The sequence below is a fragment of the Anser cygnoides genome, chromosome 7 (genome assembly GCF_040182565.1).
Source record: "Anser cygnoides isolate HZ-2024a breed goose chromosome 7, Taihu_goose_T2T_genome, whole genome shotgun sequence".
Taxonomy (NCBI): Eukaryota; Metazoa; Chordata; class Aves; order Anseriformes; family Anatidae; genus Anser; species Anser cygnoides.
The window spans coordinates 14,502,764-14,518,661 of NC_089879.1; the positions used below are offsets into that span (position 1 = coordinate 14,502,764).

At 65.1% G+C, this 15,898-nt stretch overlaps 1 protein-coding gene across 4 annotated transcripts in view; it reads right to left on the reverse strand.

The window, feature by feature from the left end:
- Positions 1-6: 6 nt before the first annotated feature.
- The window catches only part of KCNIP2 (potassium voltage-gated channel interacting protein 2), a 32,252-nt gene continuing 16,360 nt past the window's right edge, over positions 7-15,898 (reverse strand). The window contains exons 1-9 of one of the 4 annotated variants that reach the window (XM_048060646.2): positions 11,644-11,761; positions 4,194-4,289; positions 3,158-3,282; positions 2,906-2,975; positions 2,753-2,823; positions 2,397-2,504; positions 2,040-2,144; positions 1,741-1,803; positions 7-1,488 (exon numbers count right to left, since the gene is read on the reverse strand). In XM_048060646.2, the coding sequence (XP_047916603.1) occupies positions 1,441-1,488; positions 1,741-1,803; positions 2,040-2,144; positions 2,397-2,504; positions 2,753-2,823; positions 2,906-2,975; positions 3,158-3,282; positions 4,194-4,289; positions 11,644-11,746 (789 nt within the window). In that variant the 5' untranslated portion in view covers positions 11,747-11,761 and the 3' untranslated portion in view covers positions 7-1,440. Of the gene's footprint in view, positions 1,489-1,740; positions 1,804-2,039; positions 2,145-2,396; positions 2,505-2,752; positions 2,824-2,905; positions 2,976-3,157; positions 3,283-4,193; positions 4,290-8,026; positions 10,652-11,643; positions 11,762-15,898 lie in introns of those variants that run through there. The other 3 variants (XM_048060647.2, XM_067000286.1, XM_067000287.1) reach the window with 3 other exon arrangements.

Genomic DNA, 15,898 nt, shown 5'->3' on the forward strand with positions numbered 1-15,898 from the left:
CACGGCACATCTGCAAGAGCTGGGCCAGGAGCGGTCCCGGTGGGGGTCAGCCCCATAGCTCAGGGCCCCGTGGGGCGGTTCGAGCTCTGACACCAGGGGCTCAGCCTGGGTGTGGGGCCCGGCCAGATGCTGGCCTTGCTGGCCCCGTCCCTATCCATCCCAGCTGCCCCTCAGCTGCTCGGGACACGGGGCTGGAGCAGCAGAGCCGGGGCTCCGGGCTCGGGCACGTCCCCAAACCCATGGGGTTGCACAGAGGGGCTGGTGTGGGGTCATTAGCCCGCGGCATCCCCATCCCAGATAGGACTTGGAGGTGTACGTGGGCAGGACAGGCGCACCTGTGCACACCCAGCTCCCAGGGGCTGTTGGTGACAAACGCGGCGAGCCCCAGCACCCTGCTCCATCCCCAGGGCCCTCAAGGAGGTTACACCTCGGGGCACGGCCATGATGGGAGAGGGGGCTGAGCCCGCTCTGCACAGCATCAGATCCTGCCTTGACTCTCTCCTGCCCCCCAGCACCAGGCAGCACCAGTGGGGACCCCCAGCCACTAGGTGTTCAGCCTGCTGGCATGGCCACAGCGTGCCAGGAAAGAGCAGGGTATGGGAGCAGGTGAGGACAAGCAGGAAAGTCCCAATACAGCCTCCCCCATGCTGCAAACACTGGCAGGAGCACAGCTGTGATGCCCAAGGACCAGGGTGGCCACAGCCAGAGCTGCTCCCCGCGTCCCAGCTGCGTGTCCTTGGGTATGGGGTGAAGGGGCTGAGGCTGCAACCCCCTTCCCAGCCCTGCTCTGCATCCTCCCTCCTGGGAGGCATCATGGGGTCCCTGCAGTCCCCTTCTCCCCCAACCAAGACCCTAACCAGGTCCCCCAGGAGCAGGGTTTGCTGCCCACAGCTCACACAGCAATTAACCCTGGGTGGACAAGGAGAGGGACAGGCGAGGAGGGTGCCTCCTGTCCCACGTACAGGACATGTCCCCATGTCAGGGCATGGCTGGGGCAGGGGAGAAAGCCGAGGCACTGGTGCCCGCTGCAAGACTCTTTATTAGTTCCTAGACAGTGGTGCTGGAGGGTTTGGGCTGGAGCCAGCGCTGGGGCTCCTGGGGAGGGTTGGGGTGTGGGGGCTGTGGCTACCTGGGATGCTGTGCACGGGGGAGCCCCGACAGCAGCCCGAGGATGCAGCATTCCCTCAGGGATCGGGTGCAAGGATGCCCGCCAAGGCCAGATGCATGCCCTGTGCTAGTTGTGCCCACACGCCAGCATCTGGGGGCACCTGCGTGGGGCCCCCTGAGGAAAGCAGGGCCGGCCCAGGGGGAGGGAATGGCCCGGTGCCGACCACATCTCCGGGTGGCAGCCAGCAGCGGGGAGGCTCGAAGGAGAAGTCGAGAGAGAAGCAGGTTCTGGGCCCGGTGGCAGGAGAGCTCAGCTGGAGGCAGGTCCGGGAGCTAGATCACGTTGTCGAAGAGCTGCATGGACCGCATGATGTTCTCGTCCTGCGGGGAGGAGCGGGGGGATTGGGGCACAGAGCGGCTCTCGGGGCAGCTCTCCCCAAACCTGGTGTTACCCCATGGCTCCCGTCGGGCAGCTCTGACCCACGGGACGGGAGCTCCAGGGATTACAAGCAGCGTTCAAGCTCTGCTGGGATGCCCAGTCCTTCTCATCCTGAGCAGAGCTGGGGGCGCGGAGGGGTCCCCCAGGGGACAGGGAGGTGGCCCAGCCCCAGAGCTTTTTGGTGGTGGCTTTACCTTCTGGCAGGACTCCAGGAACTCCTCGATCGTCACCACGCCGTCTTTGTTTCGGTCCATTTTCTGCAGACAAGCACAGCACGGAGGGCATGGCAGGGAGGGCCCCAGCCCAGCCCTGGTCCCATGGGGGCTGGACACAGCACACCCACCCTGAGCCCCCTCGAGCACCAGGCAGGACCAGGGTGACATATTCTTGTCCCGGCTCCAGCATTGCTGCTCGCTCGAGCCCCTTTCATCCCCAGCATGGGGCGTTCTCTGCGTGCCAGGTTTGGGGCAGGCACCACAAAGCCCCCGCTCACCTGGAAGAAGTTCTCCACGTGCTCCCGCGGCGCCTCCTCCCGCATGGCCGGGTAGGTGTACTTGCCCATCATGTCGTAGATGGACTTCATGATGTCCAGCATTTCCTAAAGGGAACGGAGCAGGGCTGCAGGGTGGACACGGGGCTCTGCCTCCGCCCAGTCCCCAGCCCTTTGGGGTCCTGTTCACGTCCCCAAAAGACCTGCGAGGTGCTCGAGTGCATTCCTGCACGCGGCGTGGCTCACGAAGCCCGCACCCACCCGCCACCCCAGAGACACGCCGGTGCTGTGGGGTCGGGGGGCCTGACCCCATACACAGACCTGTTCGTAAAGCCGAGCTAGGTGGATATCAGCACCCACCTCTTTGGTGATGCAGCCGTCTTTGTTCAGGTCGTAGAGGTTGAAGGCCCAGTTCAGGCGGTCATCGATGGTGCCCCGCAGGATGATGGAGAGCCCGGACACAAAGTCCTGCAAGGACGGGAGGGGGGGGGGGGTGTTTACAGCGATGGGGGGGGGCTCAGGGACGCTGTGCATCTTTCACCCCACCCAGAAAAAATTTTTTTATATTGCTTTTCACTGTTTTTCCCACTTCCTCAGGGAATTTAACAAACTCCCCCAGCACCCGTGAAGCTGCACACCCGTCTGGGCCGCCCAGCCCGCGGTACCCAAATGGATCGGCCCCCCCCCAGCCACCCGCCAGCCCCTCCTCGGCTCACCTCGAAGCTGACGGAGCCGTCGTGGTCGGTGTCGAAGGCGTTGAAGAGGAAGGTGGCGTACGTGCTGGAGTCTGGGGGAGGCGGACAGTGAGGGGGGGGGGGATGCCAGCCCCACGGCCCCGCGGGGGCACGGGGATGGGGACCTGCACTTACCTCCCTGCGGGAAGAACTGTGAGTAGATCTGCTTGAAGTTCTCTTCGTTAACGATGCCGCTCGGGCACTCCTGCCAGGGGAAATCACGGTGTCACCCCATCAGCGTGGGGCTGGCTCGGGGTTCCCTTTCCCTAAAGCCCTGCAGTTTCCCTCCCCTATCCCCAACGACCTCCTGGATACTGCTTTCACCTCCAAGCCTTCACAAGCCCTGGGCACCAGCCAGGACACGAAGCACCCCCGAGGGCTACTCACGTTCTTGAAGCCTCGGTACAGGACCTGCAGCTCCTTGCGGGTGAACTTGGTCTGCTCCTGGAGCTGCTCCAGCCCCTCGGGGCGGTGGCAGACGGTGGAGAGCTCAAACTCATCCTCGACGCTGTCTGCAAGGAAGCCGGTGGGAGAGAGGGCGGCTGAGGCCAGCGCCGCGCTGCGGGCAGGAGATGCGCTTTGCACCGCACGGCCCCCGGTGCCCGCTCAGGGCGGCAGCTTTTTGGGGTGCCCCGCTGAGCCAGGGCTTGGTGTACGTCAGGAGGGGATGCTTGGAGACAGCCTGGGTGGCACCGGGCTGCTGCCCCCCCTCCAGCCCAACGTACGGCCCAGGCTGGGCGTGAAAAAGCCCCCAGTGCCTCTGCCCCACGGAGCTGAGACCCTGGATGCCCACATGTCTGTGCTGCACTGGGATTCGTATCTGGCAAGGGGGCTGCCCCCCTCCCCAAACACCCCCCAGCCTTGTCTGGACCCCATCCTGCCCTCTGCACCCCCCCTCTCCACCCACATCTTCTCCCCATCCCCATCCCTTCATCCCTGCCCCCCCATACTCACCTTTTCCCTGGGGGGGGGGCTCAGCTCGTACCGTGGGGCAGGGAGACCCCCGGTCAGGCTCTCCCGAAGTGCCAAATGCACCCAGAGCAGGTTGGGGGGGCTCTGTCCCTGCTCAGCCCCCTCCCTCCCCATCGCACCTCCATCTCTGTACCAACACCGAGCTTCCAGCCACATCCCCCAGCCCTTCAACCGACACCGGGGCGGGGGGGGTCCTGCCACCCCCAGCCGGCTCCAAAGAGGGTCCAACCACCGTGCATGGCAGCCCTCCAGGGCGCTGGAAGGGGGTAAAAACAGCCCGGGAGCAGGCAAGGAGCGAGGTGGGTGCAGAGCCCATCGGATCGGACCCCTCCGGGGGCAGGATTGATCCTGACCCCCCACCCCCCCCCCCAAAGCCGCGGGGCAGGGGGGGGCGGCAGCCAGCAGCGCGGCTGGGGACACACACACACAAAGGCAAGAAGAAGCAACTTGCTTTCGCTGAGCGAGGGGATGGATTTGGGCCGGCAGCAGGGCAGCAGTTTGAGGAATCGCTGCTTCAGCGCTTTTTTAGTTTGGCCCGGCGGGTTGCCTGGAAGAAAGAAGGAGTCACCGAGCAGAAGAAGAGTTAACAGAGCAGCGGCCCCCGGACCCGGGGCGTCCGGCGGGGGGGGCGAGCGGGGCCGCAGGCAGCTCATGCACACGGGGACACGGAGCAGGGAGGCAAAGCCCAGCCCAGGCTCTGCTCGGCCTTTCTGCTCCATCCCAGGACCAACCCGGCGCTGCTGCTTCCCGTCTTGGAAGGGCCAAGGGCTGAGCACCCACGCCCAGCACCTCCGTGCACCCATGGGAGCATGCCAAGGACGCAGCAGAGATGCCCAGCAGCCCAGGGGACGGCAGGGCCAAGCTCTGCCCGTTGGCCCCAAAGCCAAATGCTGCTCCCCGGGGACCTTCCCGCACAAGGCTGTTGAGTGTTGAGCTCCAGCCGGCATCCTCACGGGGTGCTGCACCCTCCCCGGGGCGCAGGGCCGGGTTTGGTCCCACCGGCCCTCGAGGGCCGAACGCGAAGCATGCGCCCAGCCCAGCCATGCAGCCCCGCTGCCACGTGCACCCCGAGCCCAGGACCCTGGGTGGGGACAGCCAGGAGGGGACGGGGAGCGGGGCTTTTGCCTTTTCCAGGGGTCCCCCGCATCACCCTGGCCACTGCCATCGCTTCTGGGTGGCCCTGATTAAACAGTGGGTCCCCTTGCTCTGCAATCCCCCCCCGCCACCCCCTCTATGCCCCATCCTGACCCCACTGTTGGCCCACGGCCACGCACCCGCTCCCCCCTTCACCCAGGGCCCCGCGGGCTGCTGCAAGCCAGCAAACGGCGCAGGATGAGCAGCACAGGCAGGGAGGGGAGGAGGAGGAGGGGAGGAAGGCCGTGCTGGGCTCCAGCCCCTGAAGGCAGGCAGGCGATGGGCTGGGAGGTGCGAAGTCCCTTTGAACTCACGGCAGGGCAGGTGGCACCAAGGCTTTCAGGTGATGGAGATGGCTCTAAGAGTCAGTGGCCAAGCCAGCAGGACGTCACAAAAATGTCACACGAAGCCACTCAGAGAGGGCAGAGGGTGACAGAGGCAAGGGTGAGGGCCAGCACCTTGGTGCTGGCAGGACCACGTAGCCTGGTCCCGTCTACAGGTGAAGAAAGAGGTTTTTTTCCTTCCTCAAAGTGGGCATCAGTTGTGCACAAAGCATGATTTTTGCCCCAGCTACTTTTATGGGGTTTAATTCGCAGAGGGACATCGAACCTTCAGCCTGCCAGGGATGCTCCGGACCCAGGCCTGTCCCCGGCAGAGCCGAGCTGCGGGACCAGCCCTGGGGATTTGGAGCAGCCCCAGGATGGGACGGGATGGACGGACAGAAGGACACGCAGCGCCGGTGGAGGGTGGGAGGAAACCACACAGCGAGAGATGCAACAGAGAGTAAACCGTGGTTGGACTCACAGGGGCAGCAGGTATAGGCACGTGCAGTAGGTCAGGTCGGGTGCAAGTTACACTTTAGTTTGTTATAAAGAAGGAAAAAAAGAAAAAAAAAATAATAATGTGGGCATTTTCTTAAGGAGGAAACCGAACAGGGCACGATTCCGGGGGACCCGGGGCAGGGGAGGGAGCGGGTTCAGCACATGCAGCTTAACAAGGAGAGGGGCGACCGGGGCTGGGGCTTTGCTGTCCTGGCTTTGGTGCACCCGAGGGCTCTGCTGGGGACGACACACTGTCCCCTTGCTGTCCCCAGCACCCTGGCTGTGACATGGCTCTGGCAGAGGACGGGGAGCATCGCCCCGCCGCTGCCAGCCCCCAGCACACGGCTCCTTTCCAAGCGTCCCCGAGAGCTGTCGAGTGGCTGGCACGGAACGAGCAAACAGCAAGCGCTGCCGGTGGTTTATCTGCCACGGGAGGCCTGCCGGGTTAAGTGGCTTGTCGCCTCCCATGCATCACTCCACGGCCCAGCGACTTCAAAACGCACGCACCAACCGAGCCTCCGACTCTGGGTGGCATCTGCAGGGAAAGGGGTTCCCCATCCCCACCTCCACGTGCCGAAACGAAGCCTGATGGGCACGGGCTCTGCGAAGGGACCCACGGACCCAGCTCTGTGCTGACCCCCAGCAGCTGATGAGCTCTTGGGGCCGGATCCAGATCATCCTGCGGGGCTGGCGTTCCTTTTCCCCGAGCCTGGGCTGCTCCCTGGTGTCTCCAGAGAGGAAGCAGGACCTGGGGCAGCCCCATGTGGAGCCACATCCCTGCCCTCCCTGGGGAGCCATGGCCACCAGCATCCTCCTGGTGACAGCAGATCTGCGGCTGGGGAGACCTGGTCACAGCACCCTCCTGCTGGAGGAGACCCTACAATAACACACCCGCAGGCAGTGCCAGAACTCCCCCTTGCTCTCCATAACCCATAACACACGCTCACAAGGCAGAGACCGAGCTGCCCCAGCCGCCGGGGGTGCAGGATGAGCCTTGCAGCAACAGCAGCTCTACAAATGGCCCTCATCACTCAGCGGTGACAGATTCGAGCGTAACAGGGCCCGAGGTGCTTGCCGTGGCTGCGAGGGCCAGGAGGCACCAGACGGTCATCCATTAGGAGTGAAATCAGGGCTGGCATTGCCCGGGGAACAGTCCCCGTCCTGGGGGTGGGCACCCAGAGCAGCAGGGCAGAGTCCATGGGACAGCCGAGCTGGGATACAGGTGCCAGAGAACAGCCGAGCCCTACAAAACCCCTGCGCAGGGACACGTCCTGCCCCATCCATCCTGCCCTATCGCCCCTATCCACACATCCTCCGTTCCATCTCCCACCCCGAGATCTGCCAGCATGGAGGGGAGGCCATCCGCAGCCCCTTCCCCTCGCAGCATCCTCAGCACCGGCTGGGACGGGGCAGAGGGAGACTCACGAACCCCAAATGGCACCCGCGCAAGGTCTGCCAGCATCTATCTTCATCCGAGACAGGGCTGCTGGTGGCACAGAGCAGGAAGGCAGCCAGAGGAGGCGAGAAAAGTCAGAGCACTGAGCAGCTCTCCGCACTCCTGCCCTCTCCAGGCACAAGTAACAGGTCCTGCATCCCTCGCCCTGACGTATTTGGGGTCCTTGTGCTGGCTGCATCCAGCCCTGCCCTCAGCACCCACTTCCCCACGCAGGGAGCGCAGCACCCGCTGCAGCCCATTGCCCCTCGGGCAGGATGAAGGGGCCGGGGGCTCTTTCAGCCACGCTCCCCCCAGAGGCACGAACCCTGCAGCAGTGGGGGAGCTTTCCCCACGTGGTGCTGTACCCCACAACCATCCCGCCCTGTCCCCAGCTCCTACACCTCTCCCCCAGCGCTTTTCCCCACCATCTGTCAAAGCACCCCCAGACCCCAACACTCCTGATAGCCTCCGTCCCCCCCGCATAACTGCACCCCAATACCATCCCCCAGCCTCATGCTCCCAGATACCCCACTCCCTGGCATCCTGCACCCCAACACCCCACATCCCAATGCCCCATATACCCCCACCCCAGCATCTTTGTTACCCTTACACCCTGATGCCCCCCAACACCCAAGCACCACAACACCAAACACCTCACACCCCAACCCCCACACCTCAATGCCCCCAGACGCCCTAGGCACCATCCTACACCCTAATGCCCCCCAAATGCCCCAAAACACACTAAGCCTCCCCTGAGCACCTCGCAGCTCCTGTGTACATGCTGTGCACGTGCTGTCCTGGGACAGGAGGCAAGGAGCAACTCCACCACAACACCCCCCCCAGCCCATTGCGCCCCCGTCCCCATTTTCACCCCCATCCCCATTTTCGTCCCACCTCCCCCGGTCAGGTCGATGATGCCCAAGGCGTGGAGCAGCTTGAGGCTGGAGCAGAGCAGCAGGATGATGCCCACCGTTTGCAGCCCCTGAGGGTCCCAGGGTGCCCCATTAACCGACATCCCCCCGCCGTGCAGCCCCAGCTGGTCCGGCAGCAGCGGACCTGGTGAGGCAGGAGAGGGCAGGGCAGGGGAGGGGAGGGGAGAGCCGCCTCGGCCCTCCCTCTCCCCGCCCCGGCACCCTCTGGGTCCCTTGGGGCACCCAGGGGAGGGCAGAGCCCGTGCATGGACCCAAGGGACTTCAGGGCCAGCTCTGAGCCCAGATCCCACAGGCACCCTACTGTTGGTCATCTCCACACCCCTGGCCCTAAAAGCCGTGCTGTGGGGCCGCAGAGCGGGTGCCAGCGCAGGCACAGATTGCATGTCAGGCTGTCCCTGCCTGCCACCCCAAAAGCAACGTGTGGTGGTAAAGACCCCAGAGACAAGCTGTGCACGGGGACCCCCCCAAGCTCCCCGCTCACCGTACTGGGATGGTACTGTGCCCCATCCCACACCACCAAACCCATCCCAACACCCTCCCATACTCTCTGAATTTCCCGTTTTATCTCTAGCCTGCGATTTTCTCACCTCCTCGTGGCCGAGGGACCTCCCTGCCCCTCCGTCACAGCCCGCCCCTGGTGCAGGACGCAGCCCCGTTTCCAGCCGTGTCCCCTCGCTCCCCTCACCGGGCACATCAGCGACACACAGCGAGAGCCCGGCCGGAGGGAATCGGGAGGGAAGCAGGGTGAAAAGTGATTAACGCGAGGCCAGAGGGAGAAGAGATTCAACAAGCTAATTACGTCTGGCTGGGCTGAGCGGGACGTGACACCGCTGCACGCCGCAGGCACTGCGGTCCTCGGGGACGCTCAGTGCTGGAGAAGTGCCCCGGTCCGGCCCCAGCTGCAGGGCTTACAGGCAAGGGGTTCAGGATATGGGGCCAGGTCCTGAAATGAGGGCACACACCCCAGCCCCAGCTTCCATAGGTCGCTGCCCCTTTCCATCCCTCTTTGTGAGCAGCTCTCTCCTGATTCAGCCGCCAGTCCCTGCCCAGACCAGCTGAAAGCCCCTGGGAAAGGCAAGGCAAAGGCTAAAGCTGCCATGCACGGGGAAATCCCTGGTGCATCCCAACCCAGGGACCCCCAGACTTCAACCTGGAGCACCTGTAGCCACGCCAGGCTGGGATTTGGTGTTCCAAGAACTCCCCCAGCTGCAGCCAGCTCTCTCTGACCTCTCCAGGACCGCCCAACCTGCCGGGATCGGTGACACCCTGACCCCCGGGGACCCCTGGCACCATGCCCCAAAGAGCTGGTCCTTCCCGCGGCCGAGGCACTGCACTCCTGCCAAAGGCATTCCTGGAAAGCAGGAGGAAAATGGGAGGAAAGCAGGGCTGGGCGCAGGGCTTGGCGTTCTCCAGCACCGTGGGGATGCTCGAGGCCTCGCAGCCTGGATGCGGGCCTGGTGCATGGCCCCCATCCTCTACTTTCTCCCTCCCCAGAGGGATGTTTACCCCGAGTTAGGCACCAGGAGGATGCTCTGGAGGGGCTCAGCATCCTCCCCAGCCCCACGTCCTCAACAACATCCAGCCCCTCGAGGAGGGCAGTGGCCAGCTCACCCCATGCTGGGGGCTCTCCAAGACGACCCCCTCCTGCCCACCTTGGGGCCAAGGCACTCATCGCCCTGCCGCTTACAGCCTGCAGCTTCATCTAACGTTCACCCGAGGCTCGCTTACGCGGGCGGCTCTCCCAGCCTTTTATCTGCCTGCCCGCCCCTCCTCCCAGCCAGGCCCAATTGCTCCTCGCTGAATTATTGATACCGCACTTCGGGAGCCAAAATCAATAGCGTTTTTTCGTCGCCTGCCCCTCCCAAGTGTTCGGCCAGAGCGGGCTTTTGGCAGGGGCTGGGAGCAGAGCAGTGCCTGGCGGCACCCAGGGCTGGGGCCAGGCTGGTGGCACTGTGGCGAGGCCTGGCGGTGATTAACCGGCTGATAAACAACGCTGGGGCCGTCATCGACCGCCCTGACCTCCTGTAGCGCAGCGCACCCATGGGAGACGGCGGCGGCTGCTTCCAGCAGACACTGGATGTGACGCCAAGGAGGACGCGCAGCTGAGAACGGGTTCCTCAGGGCCTCATCCCGCTGATTCTGGGAGCCCTCCAAGGCTGGAGACCCCCAAACCTCATCCCACTGCCCGCTGTGGTCCCCCCGGTGTTGGGGACAGGGTCTCGCTGCAAGATGCTCCCCTTGGGGATGGGGTTTTTTGTAGGTCTCCTCCTCCGGAGCTCCATCCCCAGCCCACCACCATGGCCCCAGTACAGCACCAACACAGCCTGGGCACTGGGATGGGGCAGGAGGGCCCAGCCATGGCCCCAGCACCCCCAGGCAGGGGAAGCAGAGCCACAGGCGGTGTCGATGGCCCCAAGCGGATGGCAGGGCCCCATATCCATTAGCGGCTCCGAGCCATTAGTGTAGGGTTTCAGGCTCTTTGCGGTCCCTGGGCTGTCGCTGCCAGCCCAGCACGGCTGGTAAACAACGGCCAGGCAGGGGACTCAGCATTTACCCACCCCAAACACCCCCTGGGATGATCCCCAGAGAGCAAAGCATCCTACCTGCCACCTCCTGAGCCCCGGGGGGTGACCCAGCTCCCGCCACAAGGCACAGCACCCAACGCACAGCACCACAACCCAGCTCGATGTCGGAAATCCCAGCCCTGCCCCGATTTTCTGCCTCTCGAGCAGGGCGTTCCTCGCTCCTGCCTTCCCCTGTTTGGTGATGGAGCAATTGCTGCCAACGCGGGGCACCTGGGCCCCCCTCCTGTCCTTACAGCTGGGCAAATCCCTGTGCTCCCCGGTGTCCCCGCGCCGCACGGTGACACCACGTCCTCCTGGGGCTGAGGGAGGACTGAGGGTTTCAGGGGTGTGCCACCATCCCTCCCGTCCCCTCTGGAGGACGCAGGACCCCTTCCCTGCCTCCTGCCTCGGACAGGCAGTGTCACTTGGGGGGGACGTGGAGCGTCCCCAGGGGACAGAGGAGCAGGGCTCAGCCGCACGGGTCCAGGGCCAGCTATCCTGTGCCTCCCAGCAGGGTTGGGACCGGGGGGGTTCCTCTTTACCTCCCCATCCCCAAAGCAGCTCAGAGTCAGTGTGCTGCCGAGCAGCCTCGACCAGCACCACCAATTCCAGTACAAAGATTTGGGTAGCTGCAGGGGGAAACAAAAGCAGAGGAACGGGGAGAAACCAGGGTCTGAATCACCCCCTGGGCACGGCCATCCCCTGCCCCAGCACCCCACCAAACTCAGCAGACGCCCCACCAGCCCTGTGCCACACCAGGTCCTGCCCCTCCCCACGTCCCCATACACCAGGACCCTGCACGGGGTGGGCAGGACACCCCACACCCACGCTGGGACCCCCCTGCTCGCCCCTACGAGCTGCAGACACCACGTCCCAGCACACCACGGCCATCCCAAGGGCATCATTTGGGGTGGCTCTGGGGTTCCCCGCATGGCCAGGTCCCCTGGGGGGTGGGCACCCCTCTGATGTCCCCCCCGTGTCCCCAGGAGGGGCCAGCACCCCCCGCACCGGTTACCTTCCAAGGACACGGGCTCAAAGAGGCCGAACTGCTCCAGCACCTTGACGAAGAGGACCAAGACCACCAGCACCGCGATCATCTCGAGGCCTTCCAGGTTCATGGTGGGGGCGTCTCATGGCCCCGCGCCCCCGTCCCCCCTCCCCGCCGCCCGTCCTGGAGCCCCCTCACCCCGACGCAGCGTCTGCCGGACCACGCATCCCTGGGGACCGCTGTCCCCAAGGGGGGGGGTGGTGGCCGTCACCCCTCTTCTTGGGGACGTCTGGGGGCGAGCAGGGGGTCAGCACGGGGCTGTCACGGGCGGCTCCAGGAGCTGAGAGCCAACAGCCCGGGCAAAGCAGGGCCGTGCCTGCGCGTGAGAGCGGAGAGAGGCCAAGCGGGGGGGGGTGGGGGGTGGCGGGCTGGGGGGGCAGGAGGCATGCCCTCCCATCCCAATGACACCACCGCCATCGATTTGCTTAATGCAGTTGCTAAGGAAACGGGCCGCAGATATTAAAAGGCATTCGGTTCCCGGGGGGGGGGGGGGGGGGGGACACACGTTGGGGACAGGACGCTGGGCACCGGGTAAACATCCAGGACGGGGATGACTCAGGTTTGTCCTCTGCGCCCCCCCTCGTGCCCCATGGGGACCAACCTGGCCAGCACCCCGAGGGGCCAGGCCCCCACAACCCTCACCTGGGGACAGGCTGGTGTCCCGTCTGGATGGCACCGGTGGCATAGGGCTGGCCAGGTGCTGAGCAGCGGGACCAGCACCCAAAAACCACAGGGTGGTGGGGGCCGCACCCCAAACCTCTTCATCTGCCCCCACCGCCTGGTCCCCACCCCAAAGCAGCCCCCTAAGACGTGTCCCCACTTCCAGGAGCATCCAGACCCAGCAACAAGCAGCAGAGGGGGGGAGGCAGGGGCTGCCCCCACGTCCTCCCGACCCCGGGGCAGGATGGAGCCCGGGGCACGGGGAGCCCGAGGGACCCGGCCAAGGTCACGCAGCAGCGGGCGGAGGAGCCGGGCGTCCGAGTGCCTCCAGCAGGCAGCCAGCGGGGCTATATTTAGCTCCCATGCATTTTTTACAGCATCCCAGCTCTTGCTCCAAGGGTGGCCCGGTCCCACGTGCGGGGACAAAGCAAGAGCTGCCCCGGCACTGGTGAGGAAAGCGGGGAGCGGGGCCGCCCGCCAGGAGCCTGCTGTTCTGCAGGGCCAGATCGGGGTGGGGTGGCCATGCCCAGACTATAGGGCAGCCCCCTGCACAGCTATAGGGTCCTTCCATCTCCTGCAGATGGGACCACGGGGCAAACATGTCACCAGGGGATGAAATATCACGCCGGGACACGGGTGGTACCTGCTGGGCAAAGCTGACGGCGGAGGTGCTTGATGCTGGCAGCTCCCAGCGGGGTCACCCCACACCAACCTCCCCCCAGGCCCCACAACCAGCCCAGGAGCTGCAGGTTTGTCCCCTGGCAAGGAGGTGGCTCCGTCCCAGGTGGCAGGGTGGCAGGGCCACCTAGCGGCTCCGTGCCACCGGGCTCGGCGTCTCCTCCAGCCCCGGGGCCTCCGCCGCCAGCAGAAGATGCCAGCGATGCATCACAAGCGGCTTGGGGAGAGCAACGAAAGCCCTCCCCGGGGAAGCATCCCTCAGGCTGGAAGTTTGCAGGGCTGACAGCTCCTGTTCTTGGAAAGCGGCGAGTTTCCAGGCACTGAGGCTGGACTCTGCCAGCAGCAGCGGGGCTGGCTCCCAGCTTCACCTCTGCCCAGAGTGACTCCTCTGGGGACAGGGTGGCACTGGCCTGTTGCACTCTCGAAGGAAGTTTCCCCCTGAAGCAAACTGCGTTTTTTTTAAAGCCGCTTCTCTCGCTGAGCCCTGCCTGCATCCACCCGATCCTCTCCCCAAGCCTCCGGCTGCTCCCACGACTGGCGGCTGTCCCATGTGCTACGAGACTATTTAAGCAACCTAATTTTGGCCAGAAACAGCCCGAACACCCCCAGAGGAGCCCCTCCAGCCAGGACTTGTCCCAGGAAAGAGGGTCAGCTCCTCTGCAAGGGAATTGTCCCCCAGCTGGAGCCGCCCTGAGGACGGAGGGGACACATGGGGCAAACCCATGGAGCCAGACCCACCGCCACCTCCGAGGGATGCTCAAATGGGCAGCCAAAACCCGCGCACCCCGGCAGAAGTGGGACAGGGCTGTGCCCCCCAGCCCCCCCAGGAGCATCAGGCCCAGCGTTCGGCCACGCCATGGGAAGAGCCCGGAGGCCCTGGCAGATCCGTGCCGGCAGAGGTCACACGGGTGGATGGATAAATGTGTGCCCCGGGCAGGAGAAGCTCTGCACAGCCCCGGACACGCAGTGCCAGGGCCACCTCTCGTGTCACAGCCCGCTGCTTGCCTTGGGGTGTCACTGTGCCACGCACCCAGCGTGTACATCCCACCGCAGCGGGGTTCGCCAGCAAAACTGGGACCTCCGCAACCGCCCACAGCCCAACACAGCAGGTGAGGAGCCGAGATGTAGGTCATGCCCAAAGGGACCAAGAGCCCTAAAACACAAGTTGGGGCCCCCGGCATCACCAATTTGCTCCGAGGTGGAACGGGAACCGCCGGGGTGCTGCCTGCATCCCCATCCCACTGCACGGGGCGGAGGTACCCGGACGCCCCCGCAGCAGGCACCGGCTGCTCTCACGCAGCAGGACCAGGACAGGAGGTGACCAAGTGACTCAGGAGGACAACGAGGTGCCCCAGGGAGAGGTCCCTGATGTCTCTCTCCCACACCAAGTGCCCAAGTCACCCCGCCACCTGGCTTGTGGAGGGGACGGGATGGCCCCCGTGTCCCCAACCCCGTACCTTCGATGCCGCTGATGATTTTGAAGCAGCGGGTGGTGAACCAATAAGAGATGAGGAGGAGGATGGCGATCAGGGAGGCATAGAGCAGGCTGTCGTTGTGCAGGGATGTCCTCTCCATGGCTCCATCCCCAGCACCCGCTCAGCACCCCCAGCCCAGCCCCACCACGCTATCTGGGGCAGCCCTGCCCCGGCAGCCCCCGCCGCGGGAGCCGGCCACGGCGGGCAGGGAGGCGGGCATGCAGGCAGGTAATTGGGGGCGGCGTGTGAGAGCCAGGCTCCCAAACCAATTACCTTAATTGTGCTCAGGCAGCACATGGCAAACAGTTAAAAATAACCCTGCCGGCCCCGGGGGGAGCCTGGCACCATCAGGCAGAACAGCGAAGCAGGGGGCCGAGGGGGGCTGAGCACGGGCAGGGCTCGCTACACGTGTGGCCATCGCCGTGGCACGAAGGCTGCTCCGAGTGTGCCAGCTCCCGGTGACCCCCGCAGGAGGATCACAGGCTGAGGAAGGGCTCAGCTCCTTGATGTTGCCCTGCCGGAGGAGCTGGGAGTCCTGGAAACTGGGATCCCCCGGGGGGGATGATGCTGCAGCCCAGCAGCAGCCAGTGCCGGGATGTCCGCCGGGATGCGCGTGCCCGTCCTTGCTGCAGACACCGCGCCGCGAAGGAAGGCATCTCTGCATCAGCCTTGCCTGCCTGGAGAGCTGGGTCTGGCGGAGAGGTGCAAGAATCTCATCCCCTGACCCCCTGCGTTTGGGATCAGCCTCATCTTTTCTCATCTTGGAGCCAGACCCACCTGCCTGGCTCCTGTCCTGCAATGCCAGGGGACAACTCACGAGCCCCAAACCCCACGGGACAACCCGCACGCATGCCTGAGACACCTCCAGTCCCCAAACCACTCTCAGCCCCATCGGCCACCCCACGGGACACGTACCTGGGGAAGATGCCAGACCCAGGTGTTTCACCCCAACGCCTCCCTGCGCACGAGACGTCCCAACCCCAGCCCTGCAGCTACCCCAGGGACGTGGCCACCCCACGTGGGGCAAGGAGCACGGCATCACCCCGCATGCCAGTACCCCCAGCACATTCCCATGGCTCGGCAATGGAGAGAGGGGCATGGCCTTGGCACAGCCCTGGCAGGACGTGCACCCAGGCTGGCACCGTGTCTGTGCCACCCGTCCCACTTTGGGCTGTGACAGTAACAGCCGGGAAGCATTCCCCCCCCCCCAGCCACCCCCACCCCGGTGCTCCGGCGCTGCCAGAAGCCCAGCCCTGCCACCCAGCTAAAATTAACCCCCCGCTGCCAGCCACCCGCTGTGTATAAATAGCAGTGCCCAGCAGCAGGGTTTCTTGCCCCAAAGCAGCTCTGTTCGCACCGTGTGCCAGGGGCGCACGTGGGACAAAACCCAGAACTGGTCCCCGTCCCCA